Source organism: Hermetia illucens, chromosome 1 (assembly GCF_905115235.1).
Source record: "Hermetia illucens chromosome 1, iHerIll2.2.curated.20191125, whole genome shotgun sequence".
NCBI lineage: Eukaryota > Metazoa > Arthropoda > Insecta > Diptera > Stratiomyidae > Hermetia > Hermetia illucens.
The window spans coordinates 31,893,155-31,910,055 of NC_051849.1; the positions used below are offsets into that span (position 1 = coordinate 31,893,155).

At 38.6% G+C, this 16,901-nt stretch overlaps 1 protein-coding gene across 7 annotated transcripts in view; it reads right to left on the reverse strand.

Annotated features, from left to right (window-relative positions):
• LOC119648353 (protein GDAP2 homolog) overlaps positions 1 to 16,901 on the reverse strand; it is a 152,509-nt gene that overhangs the window by 35,122 nt on the left and 100,486 nt on the right. The window contains exon 1 of one of the 7 annotated variants that reach the window (XM_038050116.1): positions 7,872 to 8,533. The exons of the other annotated variants lie outside the window; for them this stretch is intronic. Within the exon in view, the coding sequence (XP_037906044.1) occupies positions 7,872 to 7,987 (116 nt within the window). The 5' untranslated portion in view covers positions 7,988 to 8,533. Of the gene's footprint in view, positions 1 to 7,871; positions 8,534 to 16,901 lie in introns of those variants that run through there. 7 annotated transcript variants of the gene reach the window in all.

The following is a 16,901-nucleotide window of genomic DNA, read 5'->3' on the forward strand; positions in this document are numbered from 1 at the left end:
TGTCATCTAAAAGTATGTATGTACCATATACATAGGAGAGGAAGATGGAATATATTTTAACCTAATCTCAGGAGAAGTGACTAGACGAAAAGCTCTCCTTGGAGGAATATAACAAGCCACAAGACAAGAGTAATCTGTATTCAAAGTATGTTAAAGGCGCCAATGATAAATAGTTTTCGGTATCAGGAGTGCGTATACTCGTATATCCTTCGTCAAACGGGCGGAACTGATGTGCGTGTTTAATATTGATTAAAAAGGATGTAGAAGGGATTTTAGTTATTGAGATGAAAGATGTAGAATTAACTGACTAGAAAATTGGGGATAAAATTTAGAGTTGATTGAATTCCTGCTGTTACTATTCTCTACCATAACTAACCATTTATAACAGTAACCAGACTCACTCTTATTAACATAATTACTGATTATATGTGGAAATAATCAATTCATAAACATATATTCACAAGGGCCGAATGATAGAACTGTACAGAAAAGCAATATTCATGGAATATGAATCACCAATATTAAATCAATACAATACAATCAATGTATGTACGCATTATTACTTTAATTGGTGAATTAATATGTAGAAATATCAGATTTCATGTTCTTGCTGAGATAATTTTTTTCCAATAACTAACAAAACTAACAGAAAATGATGTAAATGTATCTAAGAGAGAGAAAAATCAGAAACAAACATTAAATTACTTGTAAGTTAATTTTCTTTTCAAACAAAATTGAATTTATCGTGTACGTTCATTTAGTCATGCATGTGAGTTTAGATACAAATCACAATCTAATTTCATCATAATTTCACTAAGAAATTAGAGAAAATGAAAGTGCAAATAATGAAAAAATGAGAGATGTTATTGGAAGGTATTTTGGTCGCAATCAAATCCATTTGTAATTTGTTCATTGTTACCACCGCACTGGACCCAGAAAACACAAACGAAAAGATAGACTAAGAGCAACAATAATTGCACGGTTCGTAGTGGAAATGCATCTACTATCGAATGTGTCTGGTAATACATATGTTAACCAGTACGCTGTATCGAATAAAAGAAGGCTAGGTAAAACCTTCTAGATGTGATGTCCAAGTTGGTTGAGTGTCAGCCTTCCGACATCATTACTTCCAATTCGAATCCAAGTTCGTCATGGATGTTTGCGTTCATCTTTGTGTTATCCTGCTATTGTAAGTTCATCACTTGCACAGCATTGAATGTGATGACAATGAGCCTGAAGCAGTCTTAATAGAAATCACAAATGCAAAGGAATGAACAGGGACCATATAAAGCTGGTCAACTCGTCCAATACTAATTCCATAAGAAGGGTCACAGGACTCCACTTTACAGATAAAGTCAACCACCGTAGTAGACACCCCTATTACACGAAGAAAAGGTCTCATACTGTGCCTTATAAAATCGACTAATCGGGGTTCAATTTATATTGATCGCACTTTTGCCTAAGTGGAGGCTATGTGACAGAAAGTAAGGTGCTATCCGGCGAAAGCAAAGGAGAAGTATCAGTAGATAAAAGGGATTAGCAGCAATATCAAATCCCATGTTGTGTGAGAAAATTATACACAAATGGAAGGTAATGATGGAAGAAATATTAGCCAGTTTAGTAAAATACAGCTGGTTTGAACTGAAAGAAGTTTTCGACAAACTGATTGACTTTCTTCTGTAGGTTTTTCCATAAAAAACAGTTTTGCAAGGAACAGAATAGGTGTGAGTCCGTCGGGACAAGATGTGGAGAGTAAGATGAGGGAGGATGTGGTAAAAAAGACCAAACTTAAACTTAAAACAGAGTGATGGCCTTGTTCGCATACTTTTTAATTCGCGGTTTGCGTTCGCCATCAGAATAAGGAAGAAAAATAACAATAGTGCATGAGTCATCAAATCCGCTGAGTTGGTGACATATGCATATACTATTGGCTTCAAGGGTTGATTAATAACTGATGAAGAAAAACTATTTCTCGACCAGGAATTAGAAGCAATATAAGTCGTTTTGAGACTTAATGCATATGAAACGAAATCCATAACTCAAACAGGACGGAATACACATTCGTGAACTTTGAAGCTCAACTGACGAAAGATGGCAAATAAGGCCATTCCTTCATCCTTCCTTCCTTTAAATCAAGAAAGGTACATAGGAAAACATTTGGCAAATACAAAAAACTGATAACGTCTGTGCTACTGTACGGATGCGATCCGTGGAGATCTTGACGACCTGTGCAAATATAATGACCTGTCTGGGATGAGATTTTATGGGATTTATCGGGTTGAATAAAAAGTCGTTGGGTTCTTGTGTATGTTTTTGAAAATCATCCAGTTTTATAAGGAACACAGGTCAAACAATGACATGTTTTCCATTTTGTTCAATGATCTTTTGCCATCTTTCGGTAAGCTTCATAATTGCCCATAGAAGGGCCTGTGTTTGTTGGTGAAAAACTGAAGAAGTTATTGATTTACCGCTTCATCCGAATTTAATGTTGCCCCATTCAAGGAATTTTGAAGAGAGCGAAACAAGCCTATGTCGAACATCGCAAAGTCAGGCGAGTATGATTGGTGAAGCGGCATATTCCATCCAACCTTCAATATTTTTTGAACCATTAAAAGTGTATAGTTACGCATCCTCGAGACGAAACACAACTCAATTGCGATCGGTGAGCTTCAGGGGCACTTTCCGACAATACTCTTTCGAATTGATCCTTCGGTTCCTTTGAAGAGACTCAAAAAACCCATACCCTTTCAATCTAACCACACTGCGAGCATAATCTTCCTTTGATGGACTCCTGTTTTTGAAGCCGTTTGAAGCGCAGGCCGTTTGCATTGCATATTCTTGTAAACGACTTACGTTCGCCAGTTAATATTCTTTTAAAAAAAGAATGCTTTCTTGAAGTTTCAGCAGGATATCATAGATGTCAATATGCGACGTCAAATGAACTTCTTTGAGTTCATGAGAAATCCAAATATCGAGCCTGTATCCAAACTTTCTTAGATTCCAGTGAACTTTTTTGACTAACCTTTAATATTTTTACAATGTTTAGCGTTGTATAATGTGATTTTTGTCATTATGAATCTCAGTGGACCAGCCTGACCGAAATGGATATTCGGAGTCGTTCGAAAATTACAGTGTAAAAAGGTAAAATGTCACATGCCAGGTTTATGTCGATCGCCGTAATAATGCTCGTATTAATCGGTCCGAATGACTCATAAGAATTGAAGCCAAGGTTTCACATCTGCTTCTTCAAGAAATCTAAGGTTTATGGGCTAGCAGAATAATGGTCAGTTAAGATTTTATGGCTAAAAATCGCATTCTACTTTTTAAATGGGTTTTTCTTGAACCTGCATGTAGAAAATCTGCTGCCGTCATAGCCGAAAATCTATCTAACGAAATTCTTTGAAATTTTCACAACTTATTCAGAACATATTTCTACGGTCCGCAAACAAGGAGAATTGCGATTCATTCGGTAGTTTTTTTATTCATTAAAATTCATTTATTAATTAAAAAAACACCAAAATTTACAAAAAAAAGTTTAACAAGAAACCAAAAATTTAGCTTTCAATATTTTTTAACAATCCTAATCTGCAGACTGTGGTTAAGTCCGCACGTTAAAATGCCGTTTAAATTTTTTCTTTAAGATTATCACAGCGCCTTCTAGCGTGGTAGCAGATAAACACCTTTTTCTGAAGATGGGTGTATGTGTTGCTCTATATTTCGATAATGAGCAATGTTATCGGGGTGGAAAAATTACTACGCATGCTCAAGATATGATCTTGCCAGTCCTTATGTATTCCTCGGAGACTTGGGTTCTTAGCAAAAATAAACAACTGCGAACCCTTGGCCGCGTTCGAGAGAAGAATCCTGCGAAGAATGTTTAGCCCCTTACATGAGGATGGACGATTCCGTAGCCTACATAACGACGAAATCTATGAGCATATTGCTATCTTCTTTTTTTTACCTCTCCTTAACTATTTGCTTGGCCATCTTTACCCATTCAGTTCAGCAGAGAGGACCGTTATTGCTTGCATTCTGTAGGTAGCTTTTACCCGAGGGTGGTCAGAGACTACCGCACAGCTGGAGGCCATAGCTGACGTTGCACCATCAGTTCCATATAGGGCAAAACCCCTGTTTCTGAGTTCGGTTATCTCATTTTGAATTTTAACAGCAGAGAGGACCGTTATTGCTTGCATTCTGTAGGTAGCTTTTACCCGAGGGTGGTCAGAGACTACCGCACAGCTGGAGGCCATAGCTGACGTTGCACCATCAGTTCCATATAGGGCAAAACCCCTGTTTCTGAGTTCGGTTATCTTATTTTGAATTTTAACTACCCAGCAATTTCTGTTCCTATTCCTTCGCTGCCCTGACCCACTCCAGACCAGCAGGTTTTCCACCCTTCTTTCCTCCTCATAGATATTGAAATTATTGATGGGTTGCTTGAAATCCTTATAAGTTTCCGGTAGACCATTTTTGGCCATGGGATTGTGTGTGATCAAACTATAGGAGAAGGAAGCAGATCTTGAGCCATACCAGCTGCTTAGAGGCCAATAGCTCCTTTTTGAATTTATAATTTTTTTAATTTATTCCTCGCTGCCCTGACCCACTCCAGACCAGCAGGTTTCCCACCCTTTTTTCCTCCTTATAGATATTGAAATTATTTAAGGGTTCCTTGAAGTCCTTATAATTTTCCGGTAGACCATTTTTGGCCATAGAATTGTGTGTGACCAGACTATAGGAGGATGAAGCAGATTTTTTGAGCCATACCAGCTGCCTGGAGACCAATAGCACGTTTTTGAATGGACCACATGATGCGGTAAAGACTTTGTTAAACTCAAGCATCTCTACTTGGGCATCAAAAGCGTGGAGGAAGTACCATAATCCAGCACTGGTCTCACAATAGTCCTGAACAATTTTACGGCTCTATCAAGTTTTCATCCCCATGAGAAACCTGTGGGAAAATTTACTGCCCCCGAAGCCTGTTTCGCCTTCATGATTGTATTATTGGTGTGATTTTTCAGGGATAGGGATTTCGTAATTATCCTGCTCAGAAATGTTATCTCCGGTATCTATTTTTGATAGGACTGATGTACTAAAATTTTACATGATTTTCCCATTATTTCTCCTAAATACAATGACGCTAGACTTATCTCTATTCACTGGGAAGTTTCTGTGTGTTACATTTGTTCACAAAAAGGTCAACCTGCTTTTGCAGTAGCCTATCCACGTGTTCATTTTTTGTAGCTATTGGTATAGTTGAGTTATTGAGATTGGAGTGAAGTGAGGTTGTGTACAGATTGAAAAGTACCGTGCTTAAAACACCTCCTTGGGGTGAGCCACTATTTACCAAGCACGACCACTCATCCAGCTTCAGATCCCTGTATTCCAGAAAGCGCAGGGCGCAAGAGTATATGAAAGATGGCACGTTTTTTTCTTTCAGAAGTTGCAGCAAGAAGGGGTAGGTCTACTCTTTCGTACGTTTTGTTGATGTCAAAAGACACAGCATTCACAACTCTGCCTTTACTCTTGGCTACAATCTAGTCAGACAATAGACAGTCTTTCCTTCACCATACCCTTAACAATTTTGGCGAAGATGTTTATTAGGGAGATAGGTCTGAAGTTTATGATGTTGTTCAGGTTAATGTGGTTTTTAGGTATAGCAGAGCAGATCTTCAATCTGGAAACTGAAGGCCCGATCGTTGGATCGAGATAATTAAAGACAGGATATGTTGCCAAGGCTTAACCGTCATTGAATAAGAAGGAATGAGGAAGAAGGATGATGACCATGGTTGATTGCCTGTAAATTTCCGATACACTACGAATGATGGCACCTCTATGTTTGTATCTACCAGACAGCAGAAAAGTAATGCCGGTGTTAAATGAACTGGTTTTGTCAAAGATTTCCCTGTATAGAAAATTAATAAGTTGGAGGGAAGACTGTCCCTCCAAATTGAACTAAACACGTTTCACTACGATGTTTCTAATTCACACCAAGTTTAACTGGGTAAAGATAATCACTTATTTAGCAAAGAAGGATTACAATCTCGATTTCAAATGATTTATTATTTTTATGATTTGCTAGAGTTGACATTGGTAAGAGAGATGGTTTATATTTAATTTATCAAACAAATCGCAAAATGCTATATAGACTTTTGTATAAGCTTTCTAATTGGGATATAAAGTGGGAGTATCCTTTTTTATGACTCTTTCTGAACTGCATTGTTTTGCAACGGTACGGATGTCTCATCCATGAGACCTTACAAAAAGGACTACAAAATTGACTGATAAGCTCTAAAGTATATGCGAAATATTTAGGGCACAAATATTCCGGCGATATCAAGTTTTAGAGATAAGGTCAGGAAATGAAATCCACGAATGATATTATTGTGCATACACACTTTGTCACAAATCCTTGTCCTTGACCATTGTAGTCATTCCAGATCATGAACATATGTATGTCGCGACATTAGCGTGTTTATACCATTTTCGGAGTTGATGAGTTTATCGCGATTAATTTATATGCTTAGGTAACGAGTGCATTTTGTATTGTAGACCCCGCGTGAATCATAATCAAGCTTGGTTTTTACTACTCTGATCGTAACGATTAATGGTGTGCAGTCGATGAGTCTCTAGCCCTATATTGTGAGCATTATAGTCACTACATTTGCAAGCATGAATGTCAGTCACACTATGTTATAAATCAATGTTTTATCACAAAGAGTAATGATGATTTGCTTATGGAGAATTAGATTGGATCAATTCATGTATAAAAAAAAATTTACAATTTAATAAACTTAAATTGTATGGTATTCCTAGGCTTTTCATCATACGATGAAACTTTAAAATTCCTCTCAATTTATTGAAAAATAGTAAAAAATGTGTGAAAATTCTTAAATATTTTGGCAATCAATTTTTCAAGCTATATCAATCCGGTTTTTCTCAGCTCAAAACTTTACAACCCTTGCCAATACTAATTACTCTATCAGAAACCAATCTCGTTTGAAACAATGAAGCCATACAATATTCTCCTCAAAGAGGATTTACGAATGGCGAGAAATCCATTTTATAGGTATGCATGCAGTTTATTGTTTCTCTTTGTTTCTGAAGGGAACAACTATACTGGTGCCTAGCAATAAATTCCTATTTGAGTTCACGAACTACAAAGTATGGAACGTAAGTTAGCTGGCACTCTTCGAATAGTGGTGGTTGGTTGTAGTAATAACCTTCATGAAAAAATTCGATAACAAGCATAAGAAGAATACAATATATGGCACATATGGTGTAGTTGAGTGAATGACACTTCCGAGGAGTGCCTTTTGGTAATTGCGTTAAGGTTCGTACCTATCACGGAAATGTAAGATTGATGAGGGGACTGGAAGAAAAATAGGAACCAAATTGTTGTTTTTCGGTTTTCTCTTGACTATCGTTATCCCCTCAAACATCTTTATAGTCCTAGTTTAACAACATTGGAGTTCATAGAAGTCTTTTTCCTCAAAAAAATGAGAGATGTTCTTGCTGTTTAGGCTAACTAATGATTACATACAGAACTGCCGTAATATTTATCTAAACGGTGAAATTCAGTTCCCTTTTAAGGTAAAACAAATATCTTTGATTTGTATGAATTATTTATCTCCAATAACTACTGGGAGAATATTTGAAGATAAGTTATTTTTCAGAAGAACTATTCAACTATGAAACGAGATTTTATGCAGAAATCTATATTATTATCTCACTTTTATATACACTAATATATTCCTAATAAATGCTATTAATTGGATCGAATAAATGGAAATTATATAGAGTTAATAATTTGGAAAAAAGGAAAATCCAATCACTTAGTGGAATATCCTAAATCATAGTATGATAATTCAAACCTTTCTTCTGGTGTTTCGATATGTTCTTGAGCTTCAGTAGCAACATTGTCTGTAGAATTCGGCATGGGACAAGTCCCTAAGTCAATAGTTGTTGTTGCTTCCATCATTGTCATCATTCTTGTAGCCTTCTACACGTATTTCGTGTCACTAATCAATTAACGAATCGATTTAGGCACCACCACCTTGCAAATGCATAAACTATAAGGGGCTATTCAAATTGATCCCGTTTACACGTATCGGCACAAAGGACAATAAGGATCCACTACTATAGGGCAGTGCACACAATTCGTTTGAAATCAGTTTGATATCAATCCGCCAAAATGATACACTATTGATTTTCTAGAGCCCAAAAATATTGCAGAGTATTATTCCGAAACGTTGAAGATATTTATGACTCTAGTCACACTAAATATAATTTGCCATGAAATTTTCTTTCGCAAATAAATCTTCCTCAAGAATCACACGACACTTTATTTACAAAATATAAATCATCTGACGTGTTGGTAACGAACAATTTTCTGCGAAAAGATAAACTTCAAATAATTGGTCTTAATTTTCGGTGACTACGGATAATAGCTGGTGAAAAGTCCGGTAACAACAAGTAGAATTTCTCAACTGACGTTCAATTCGAAACGTTATTCTGATTTTGTTCGTAGCTTTAGCGGAATGAAAGACGAAGCATGTCGCGTACTATGTATCTCACTATGTCTGAAGACAGCTTTGGTCGTCAGATATATTAGACAGAGAACGTACACATGAAAATGAAAATAGCATGGAACAACAATACAATTTCGATCCACTATAGGAAGGAGTTCCGAGAGCATGCAGGAAAATTTATAGAGTGCTCGTTGGAAATATTGAGACGTGGAAGAGTTATATATTTGAATATAGAGCAGTCAATCTGAATTGAGAAATTAGTTCATAAAATACTGAACCTTAACCTTCAGATTTTATGCTCATGATCTCTATTTAGTGCTTCATCCTTAGTCAACGAAAACCACCCTCACCAGTTAATCATAAGGAATACAAAAGAGATTCTTTTTTTCAAATTATTATCAAAAGATTTATGCAGATCCCGGAAAATAGCTCCGGATGTACTCCAAGACCACTCATATTTCCCAGTATCCTTTATTATTTTAGGGATACAACTATTCGAGCGCGCTGATGTGCTCAAAAATTGTAAGTGAAAAAAGAATCTGCCTTGCAAAAAAAAAACAGATTTTCCCGCACTTTGATCTAATTAAACCAAGGAACCATTGGCCTTAACATTTCCTCCTAATTGTTTGTCATAAAAAAAAATCCTGTTAAAAAACTTTCAACCAATACTATTGAAATAAAACATAATTTTGCGCAAACTCGTCATTTGTATACTCGGCCGGCACCTACCCGAAGTCAATTCCATCAGCCACAGATACAGATGCAACCAACTTTACGTTCAGAGAGGAGAATTCCTCTTGAAATTATAGCCGAGCTTATGGTAGATTTAATGAGACTTCCAATTGAAAGATGTTAACAGTCAAGCTTTTTATTATATTAAAATTCCAGTGAAGCTTTTCTTTTTCGTCATCTTTTAGATGCATACATATGCGCTTTAGATACTCGTATATGGTAATTTTGTTGTTATTTAGAGCAGTATCTTTTGTACATATATGAAGCACATTTGCTCGTGAATTTTGCATACGTGATGTATCTTTGTTATGAATCATCTCGACTAACACTATCAGATAATTTTTCGGTTTACTTCGTTTAATTTAAAAGAAAGTGATTTTTTCTGATCTCATATTTGATATTAGCGCTGAAAGTTCAGGGTTTCAACATGACTAAAATACTCTTAATGCAAAGAAGTACAAAGTTTATTACTTGACAGAATTATATTATTTTGTGGGATGTTTTTTTCAGAATTTCCGAGGCCTTAGGAGAATTTATTTTTAGGAATACTAACAAAATCTATAGTGAGCACTTAAGTGAATTATTATCAATTAAAATAATTTTTTTCCTTCTTCTGCAAATATGCTATTTCGACGACTACTTGTCTTCCACAATACTTGAAAGATGGAGATAAAAAAGGAAGGACAACTATTATTGAGGAAAAAACAGATGGCATTAGACCTTGAAATCTACAGGAAAATGACGAGTGCCAAACAAGTCACTCCAACACCTCGGACCACAACCATCAGCACAAGGTCATTTCTTTAAACCGCATCCATAGGGTGCTAACCCTTCCTCTGAGGGAATGTGGTGATAAAGAAGACCAAATACATTATGGAAGTGGCCACTCTTAAAGAATTCAATGAATGGACTATCAGTAATTTTATGAAGACATGTAAGAGCACTCTTTAAGGGCCCGCGCTCTACAGGCTTACTCCATCTGATCAACTGTCCAATTAGAGGATAGTGAATCTGCCATTTATTAAAGTAAAAATTGGGAAAATATTTGAAATAATAAAAAACTTGTTTTTCTTTTTCGCTCGTGTTTCGCTCGTTTTCTTGCAAAAAACGATATTTCGGGAGCCACTTGTTCCCTTCGTCAGTGCTAACAAGTCCTGATGAAGGGAACAAGTGGTTCCCGAAATATCGGAATTTGCAAGAATAAATATCTACACCATCGAGAAAGAAAAAACAAGTTTTTTATTATTTCAAATAATTAATCGCTGGAAACACCGCATAATTACACTCAGATGGGAAAATATGGTTTGAAGGTCGTCTTCAGTAGAAGAAGCAGAGTCAACTTCAAACTCTTTTGGAATCAACCAAAGGACGCAATCGGCCAAATAGTTAAATCTGAAATATAGAAAATATCAACAAAATGTACATTGAGCAGACAAGAAAGAAAGGGGAAACACGTTTCGGAAAGCACCTTAAGGAGGCCGAGTTAGCCCAAAAAAAATCAATAGATCATCAAGTTATCATTTCCAAGGAGGGTGTAAGATTAGTCAGAAACTTAAAGGATGAAAAGAAATTAGACGTCGCCGAAACAAAGAGATTTGAAGAACACAGAGCGGTGCCCTTTTTAACAAGAACCAAGGCAACGAATATTCCTGGCTATTCAAACTTATCAAAAGACATGAGATTTGCTCCTGTGAGTTAGAGTTTAAGAATACACTCAAAGTCCTCCTTACTTGTCGTAAGAGGCGATTAAAAGGGATAGCTAGCAAATACGCACATTTTTGAACTTTTTTTTGCTCCCGAAACTTCAACAACGTGAAGTAAGATGCTTGGACTCTGGAGAGTACTCGTCCTCTTCTTGTACACTGATAACAATGTGGTTTTGCGTTCTAGAAAGCCAAGTGGTAGCAGACGGTTGTTTCTGGCGGCTATTACAGAGCGCGCTCTCTTGACCTGGGGGCCGGTTTCTGACAGACTTCCAACTGCATGATTCCGGTGCAGATTAAGGAGATCACAGTTGTAAAATGCTATGCACTTACGGAGACCGATATAGTGGAGAAGAATGCTTCGTACAAGCAATTATAAGCAGTTCAGGAGAGGCTTCCTAAAGGTGACATTGTGATCAGGAGATCTGAATGTCAAGGTGGGCTCTGACAACACCTTACTCGGGACATGTGATGGGGAGACACGGTCTTGGCGATCGTAACGATAATGATGAAAGGTTAGTGGATTCTGCAACTTTTACCATCTCGTCATTGGTGGCACACCGTTCGAACACAGAGCCTGCCATAAGGTCAGTTGGGTTTCAATTGACCGACGTCGTAGGAATAATCAGATCGACCACTTCACGGTCAGCAATAGATTTAGGAATTGTCTCATGGATGTGTGTAGCATGAGAGGCGTTCACATCGGCCTGGAAAGGGATCACCATCTGAAGGTCGCTTACGTTCGCTTGCTTGTTGCGTTCGTCACTTCTCGCAGGAGTGGGGAGTTGCGACCCCCTAAATTCAGCATCGACCATTTGCATGACTCAGCCATCGTTCGACAGTGAGAGAGCTATCTTGTTGATCGGACGGCAGATATACTGAATAACCTTGAGAATGCCTGAGGATATTGATGAGAATTAGGCCGCCATCAAAAATGCTCTTTTTTCGCGTGCTGCACAAGTCGTCGGCCACGTCGCAAAGGGCGTCATAAGATCTGGTTAACTGTGGAATCGTGGAAGCGGATCGATGAACGAAAGGGATTGAAGGTTCTACTGACCGTCGCGAGTGGTGGCGGGTGTGGCGCGCTCGAACTTCGATAGCGAGCGAAATCCCGTAACATGAGAGCATTTGCTATTGCACTGGTCATTCCCTGCACTCTGGAAGACAGTCCGTGTTGTAGATTTTAAAGGCGCATTCGATTAACTGTGCTGTCGAAACTAAGTGTGCCTTGTACGAGGCGCGGCCTCTAAGGACTTCCTCCCCTTAGTTCCTCCTTACTCCCGCGGAATTCTTATTAAAGGGACATCCTCTAATCGAATAACTGGCCGGAGGATGTCGAGGAAGGGTGGGAACCTTAGAGGCCGCGCCTCGTACAAGATCTGAGGTGGAAGGGACGGCAATCGGGACGGTGATCCGTCGTGGATCTTCCCCTACTTGATCGCGGCACTCGGGTCCGGAGACAAACGGCTCCACGCGCGCGGTCGAGCCGGTTTTTTTTTATTTTCCAGTTTAGCTCGCGTTCTGGTTTTCATTCGATAGGCCGTCGCGAATTCCTACTTAAAATCGATTTTAAAATCCGGTGCGGACCCACGCATCGGAAAAGGCACGTTGTTTTTAGTAATGAAGCGTGAGGGATCAAAGCGCTCAAAGGACCCCCCCACATTCCCGAGCCTGGCTAGCACAGAGGCGTGCAAGAACGTGTCGACCGAGAGCTTTGATAGAGCTGCAATCTTTGTGGGCGGACCTTCACGGTCAAATTTTGCCAATTTGTTTAGCTTTTCGTCGTGTCGACCGAGAGCTTTGATAGAGCTGCAATCTTTGTGGGCGGACCTTCACGGTCAAATTTTGCCAATTTGTTTAGCTTTTTGGGATAGCTCTGCCCTCTAGGTCGTTATCGGCCACTCAAGGGATCGACTTGATCTCCTATCTTTAAACAATCATTACAAGCTTTCAACCGTTGCTGAATGTGTTGCCTATGCGGATGATCTACTCATTCTTGTTGAGAGGAACAGTCGACTTGAGCTCGAGCAGCAGGGCACTGAGTACATGCGCATCGTTAACGCGTGGTCTCTTAAAGTCGGTGTCGCGGTATCAACGGAAAAAACCGTCGCGATGATGCTGAAAGGCTGCCTACGTCATTCGCCCTTGGTTAAACTGAATGGAGTTTCATTGAAATACCGGCAGAAGAGCGACATACTTGGGAGTCACGATCGTGGAACGCATGTCCTTGGATCCGCACCTGCGCGAACTCAAGCCACGGTTGACTAAATTGGTGTATCTGTTGAGGCGTGTGATGAGGTGTGAATGGGGTGTAAGCACGACAGCTGCTAGATTCATTTATGTGGGACTCTTTCTTGCATGTTCTACGTACGGGTCCGCAATGTTAAGTGATTTTGCGATGATGGCACAGGGCAGGAAACTGACCTAGGCGTGTCAGCGAGTGGCGTTGTTAGCGTGTCTTCCTGTACGTCGTACGGTCTCGACCGATGCCACTGGAGGTAGTCCGGCGACAAACAGACTTAGTAAGTGGAGATCAAGTGAAGGGTCTAGGACCGCTTGCGGTCAAAAGGGTGTTAGATGTGAGTGTAACATCTAAGTGGCAACTTAGATGGAACGAATATGGGAAAGGTCGGGTCACGTATGAGTACGTCAGATATGTGTCTGATAGAGGAAGTCTTTCAATGGTCCTGTGAAGGTCGTCAACGGTAAAACTCATTCACGATGATGAACAACTGACGAGGTGGAAAGAACACTTCACCGCGGTGCTTAACTGTATCACATCCGATGAGGTTCCTTCTCTTATGGATGAAATGGCTAGTCACTTTAACATGCGGATATGGACTGTTCCCTCAAACAGAATAGAAATCATTTCGGCCATCAATGTACTCAAACGGAGTAAAGCCGCTAAAGTTGACGGTCTTCCCGCAGAGTTATTTATCGCTGCACCTGCAGTTACTACAGATCTGCTGCTTCCAATAGTACTGAAATCTTGGAAATCCGAGACCTTTCTCAGAAAGTGGAGGAAGGAGATGATCGTTAAAATCGCAGAGGGGACCCGTTTTGATTGTAACAAATAGAGGAGTATAAAAATAATAAATAAAAATAATCCTGGAACGCTTTAAAGAACATCTCGAAAGTTTCATGGACAGAGAACAGGCTGGTTTCCGGTCCGGTACCTCCTGCATTGGCCACGGATCATTCTGGGCCAGTGCACGGAGCTTAGATCTTCGCTACACCTGCTCTTTGTCGATTTCAAAAAAGCTTTCGATAGCGTGAACAGGAAGTGTATCAGGAGTGCTCTATGCAGGAGAGATATTCCGGAGAAATTAATAGCTATTACCGGAACGACATTCTATATGATGGCACAAAATGTTACGAGCGGAGTCCGCTAGTATTGTATTCTGTCATCGATATTACTTCTTCGTATTACGTGGAGGAATTCAATGCACGATGACATCTTTCCTCAGAAACCTCGATTACGATGATGACAACAGTTTGCTCTCTCAATGGGTCATTGATTTTGACTAAATGGCTCTGGATTTGAAAACAGAGGCAAGTAGAGTGGGACTGAAGATAAATACCAAGAAAACCAAAGAAAAACCAAGAAAAGTCTGATGGCTCGGCGCAGCTTTCCCTATCTGGATTAAAGGGTAGCAATTTGTATATCTAGGAAGCGTGATTTCTGCCGATGGTGGGACGAAACTAGATGTTGCCCGACGCATTAACATCACTAGATCTGTTTTCGCTGTCCTCTTTAAAGTCTGGGAATACAGTTATTTCAACACCAAGATCAAGTTAAGATTGTTTTGTGCTAGTGTTCTTCCTGTGTTACTATATGGGAGTAGTACATGGAAAGTGAACTCCACTATTATCCAAAAGCTCCAACTTGTTTGTGTCGTATCATCCGAGTATGTTGGCCTGACACTATCTTAAATGAAGAGCTTCGTCGGCGTATAGGCCTGGCACTCGTACGCACTGTGACTACGCCATGCAGTGGAATGCACTCTACCAAGATGACCGATGAATAGGCCGCCCCAAGGGCACTTGGGGCAGAAAGATAGAGGAGCGCTAGTGTTTCGGAAAGTTGTGGGGGTAGCTGCAGGATATTTCAGGTAACCGGGAGCGATGGCACGTAGGCTTGCTTGACGGGCTATACCCCACCAAGGGGTGAATTGTAACCATTTATAAGAGGAATATTGGATGATAAACTAACCATTTCCTATGTGCTGCACTACGATGACGTGGTGTCATTAGTGGTTTGTAGCAACTTTAGTTCATGATTAGAACCAAATTACATGATGTACTTCGCATTTTGTCGCTCAGTGGATTCCCGAAAAAAAAATATTGTAACTGCTCATCTACCTGACCATGTAGAAAAGAACATTCTGCCTCCACACCATGAAGTACTAATTTTTCTTAAAAAATAATAATATATAAAACAAATTGCCAGCTAAGTAATCTAGAGGGTAATATGTCGTTTATTGAAAAAAACAAGTCTTCGCCAACATCGACAACCAATCTTTTCCGAAAAAAGAAAAAGTGGCTCTTGCTACATTGATTCAATGGGAAAACACTCAGAACACGTCATGGGGGATATGCGTATGTGTAATTTAGGGGTTATTTATGACTCTTATGAAGCTGAGAATGGTTTATCAAACTAGCTGAATAATTTTTCGATTCGATGCTGAGTAGTAACCCTTTTGCCGTGCAGAATTTGCGACGTACTCCAACTATAAACTTAATAGATTTAAAATGTTCATGTTTGCTCTGATTCTCAGATGAAATGATACTCCAGAAACGTGTAAAAAAATGTTCAAGTTGAAATCCATGAGATGAAATTCATATGTCATTTTTCAGATGAACATAAACTGTGACTGTACTACGGTTTTTAAAACCGAAAGATACAATTACACAATCCAATCAGACTCGCAAACGTTCTGCAGTTTTGAACAAAATAACGTGATCTAATATCATATAGTCAACTAGGTATTTTATTCACTATCCATGTCGACGCAATTTAATTCTACCCCCAAGGTAAAAACGAACATATGTTCTATGCTTCAAGAACATCATAACTTTAATATAAGTAATTTGTCTGCGGTTGAAATGACAGAAAGTGTACTCGCATAAGGGTATTATACTATCTCAGATTACCTCAGTAAATATTCATATTGGGTGTATAGTTCCCATTTAAAAATAAAAATAATTGCACGCCTAGTGGAGATGAATAAAAATAGCAAAGTTAAAGTGAATGCATTTCAGTGCCAGGTACGCAATGATAAATCAACTTAAAACGAAATCTAAAAAATTGCGCACTTGAAATTACTTTAAATTTATATTCTTGTATATTTGGATATTTCAGATAAATCATTAGATGACGTTGATGAAACAACAAACTTGTCTTCGGTGTTAAATTTAAGATACGATAATACTTTGAATTCCATTCTAGCAAAGATTTTCCGCAGCTTTTGTTAATATCGGAACAAACATTACTCACAACTACTCCGTATAAAAGATGTTACATATTCGTATTTGCTTTACTTCTTCCGTTGTTGGCACATGGGAGAATCATCATATACATATATATTTGTTTGCATTTTGAACACATATATATATAGAAACAGATAATGCAGTAGAAAACACGTGCTGGAGAATGTTTCTGAATAATACGTGGAGTCTACTAAAGATAAATCTTATGATGGTTTACTCACTCAGTTTCCATCAACAAAGGTAAACTGATCAAGACAACAAAAATATTATTAAAATTAGTTCGTGTAAAGTTGTAAACAAGAAATATACTTTTTAAGTATCTTTTTACGCCTTTGCGCTACTTACAAAGCAATTTATTTGTGCGCAAACGCTTGTGTGCATATTTTTAGAAGATGCTGCTGATATACTTTCCTACTATTTTATGCAATATTTTGAAAAGGTATTTACA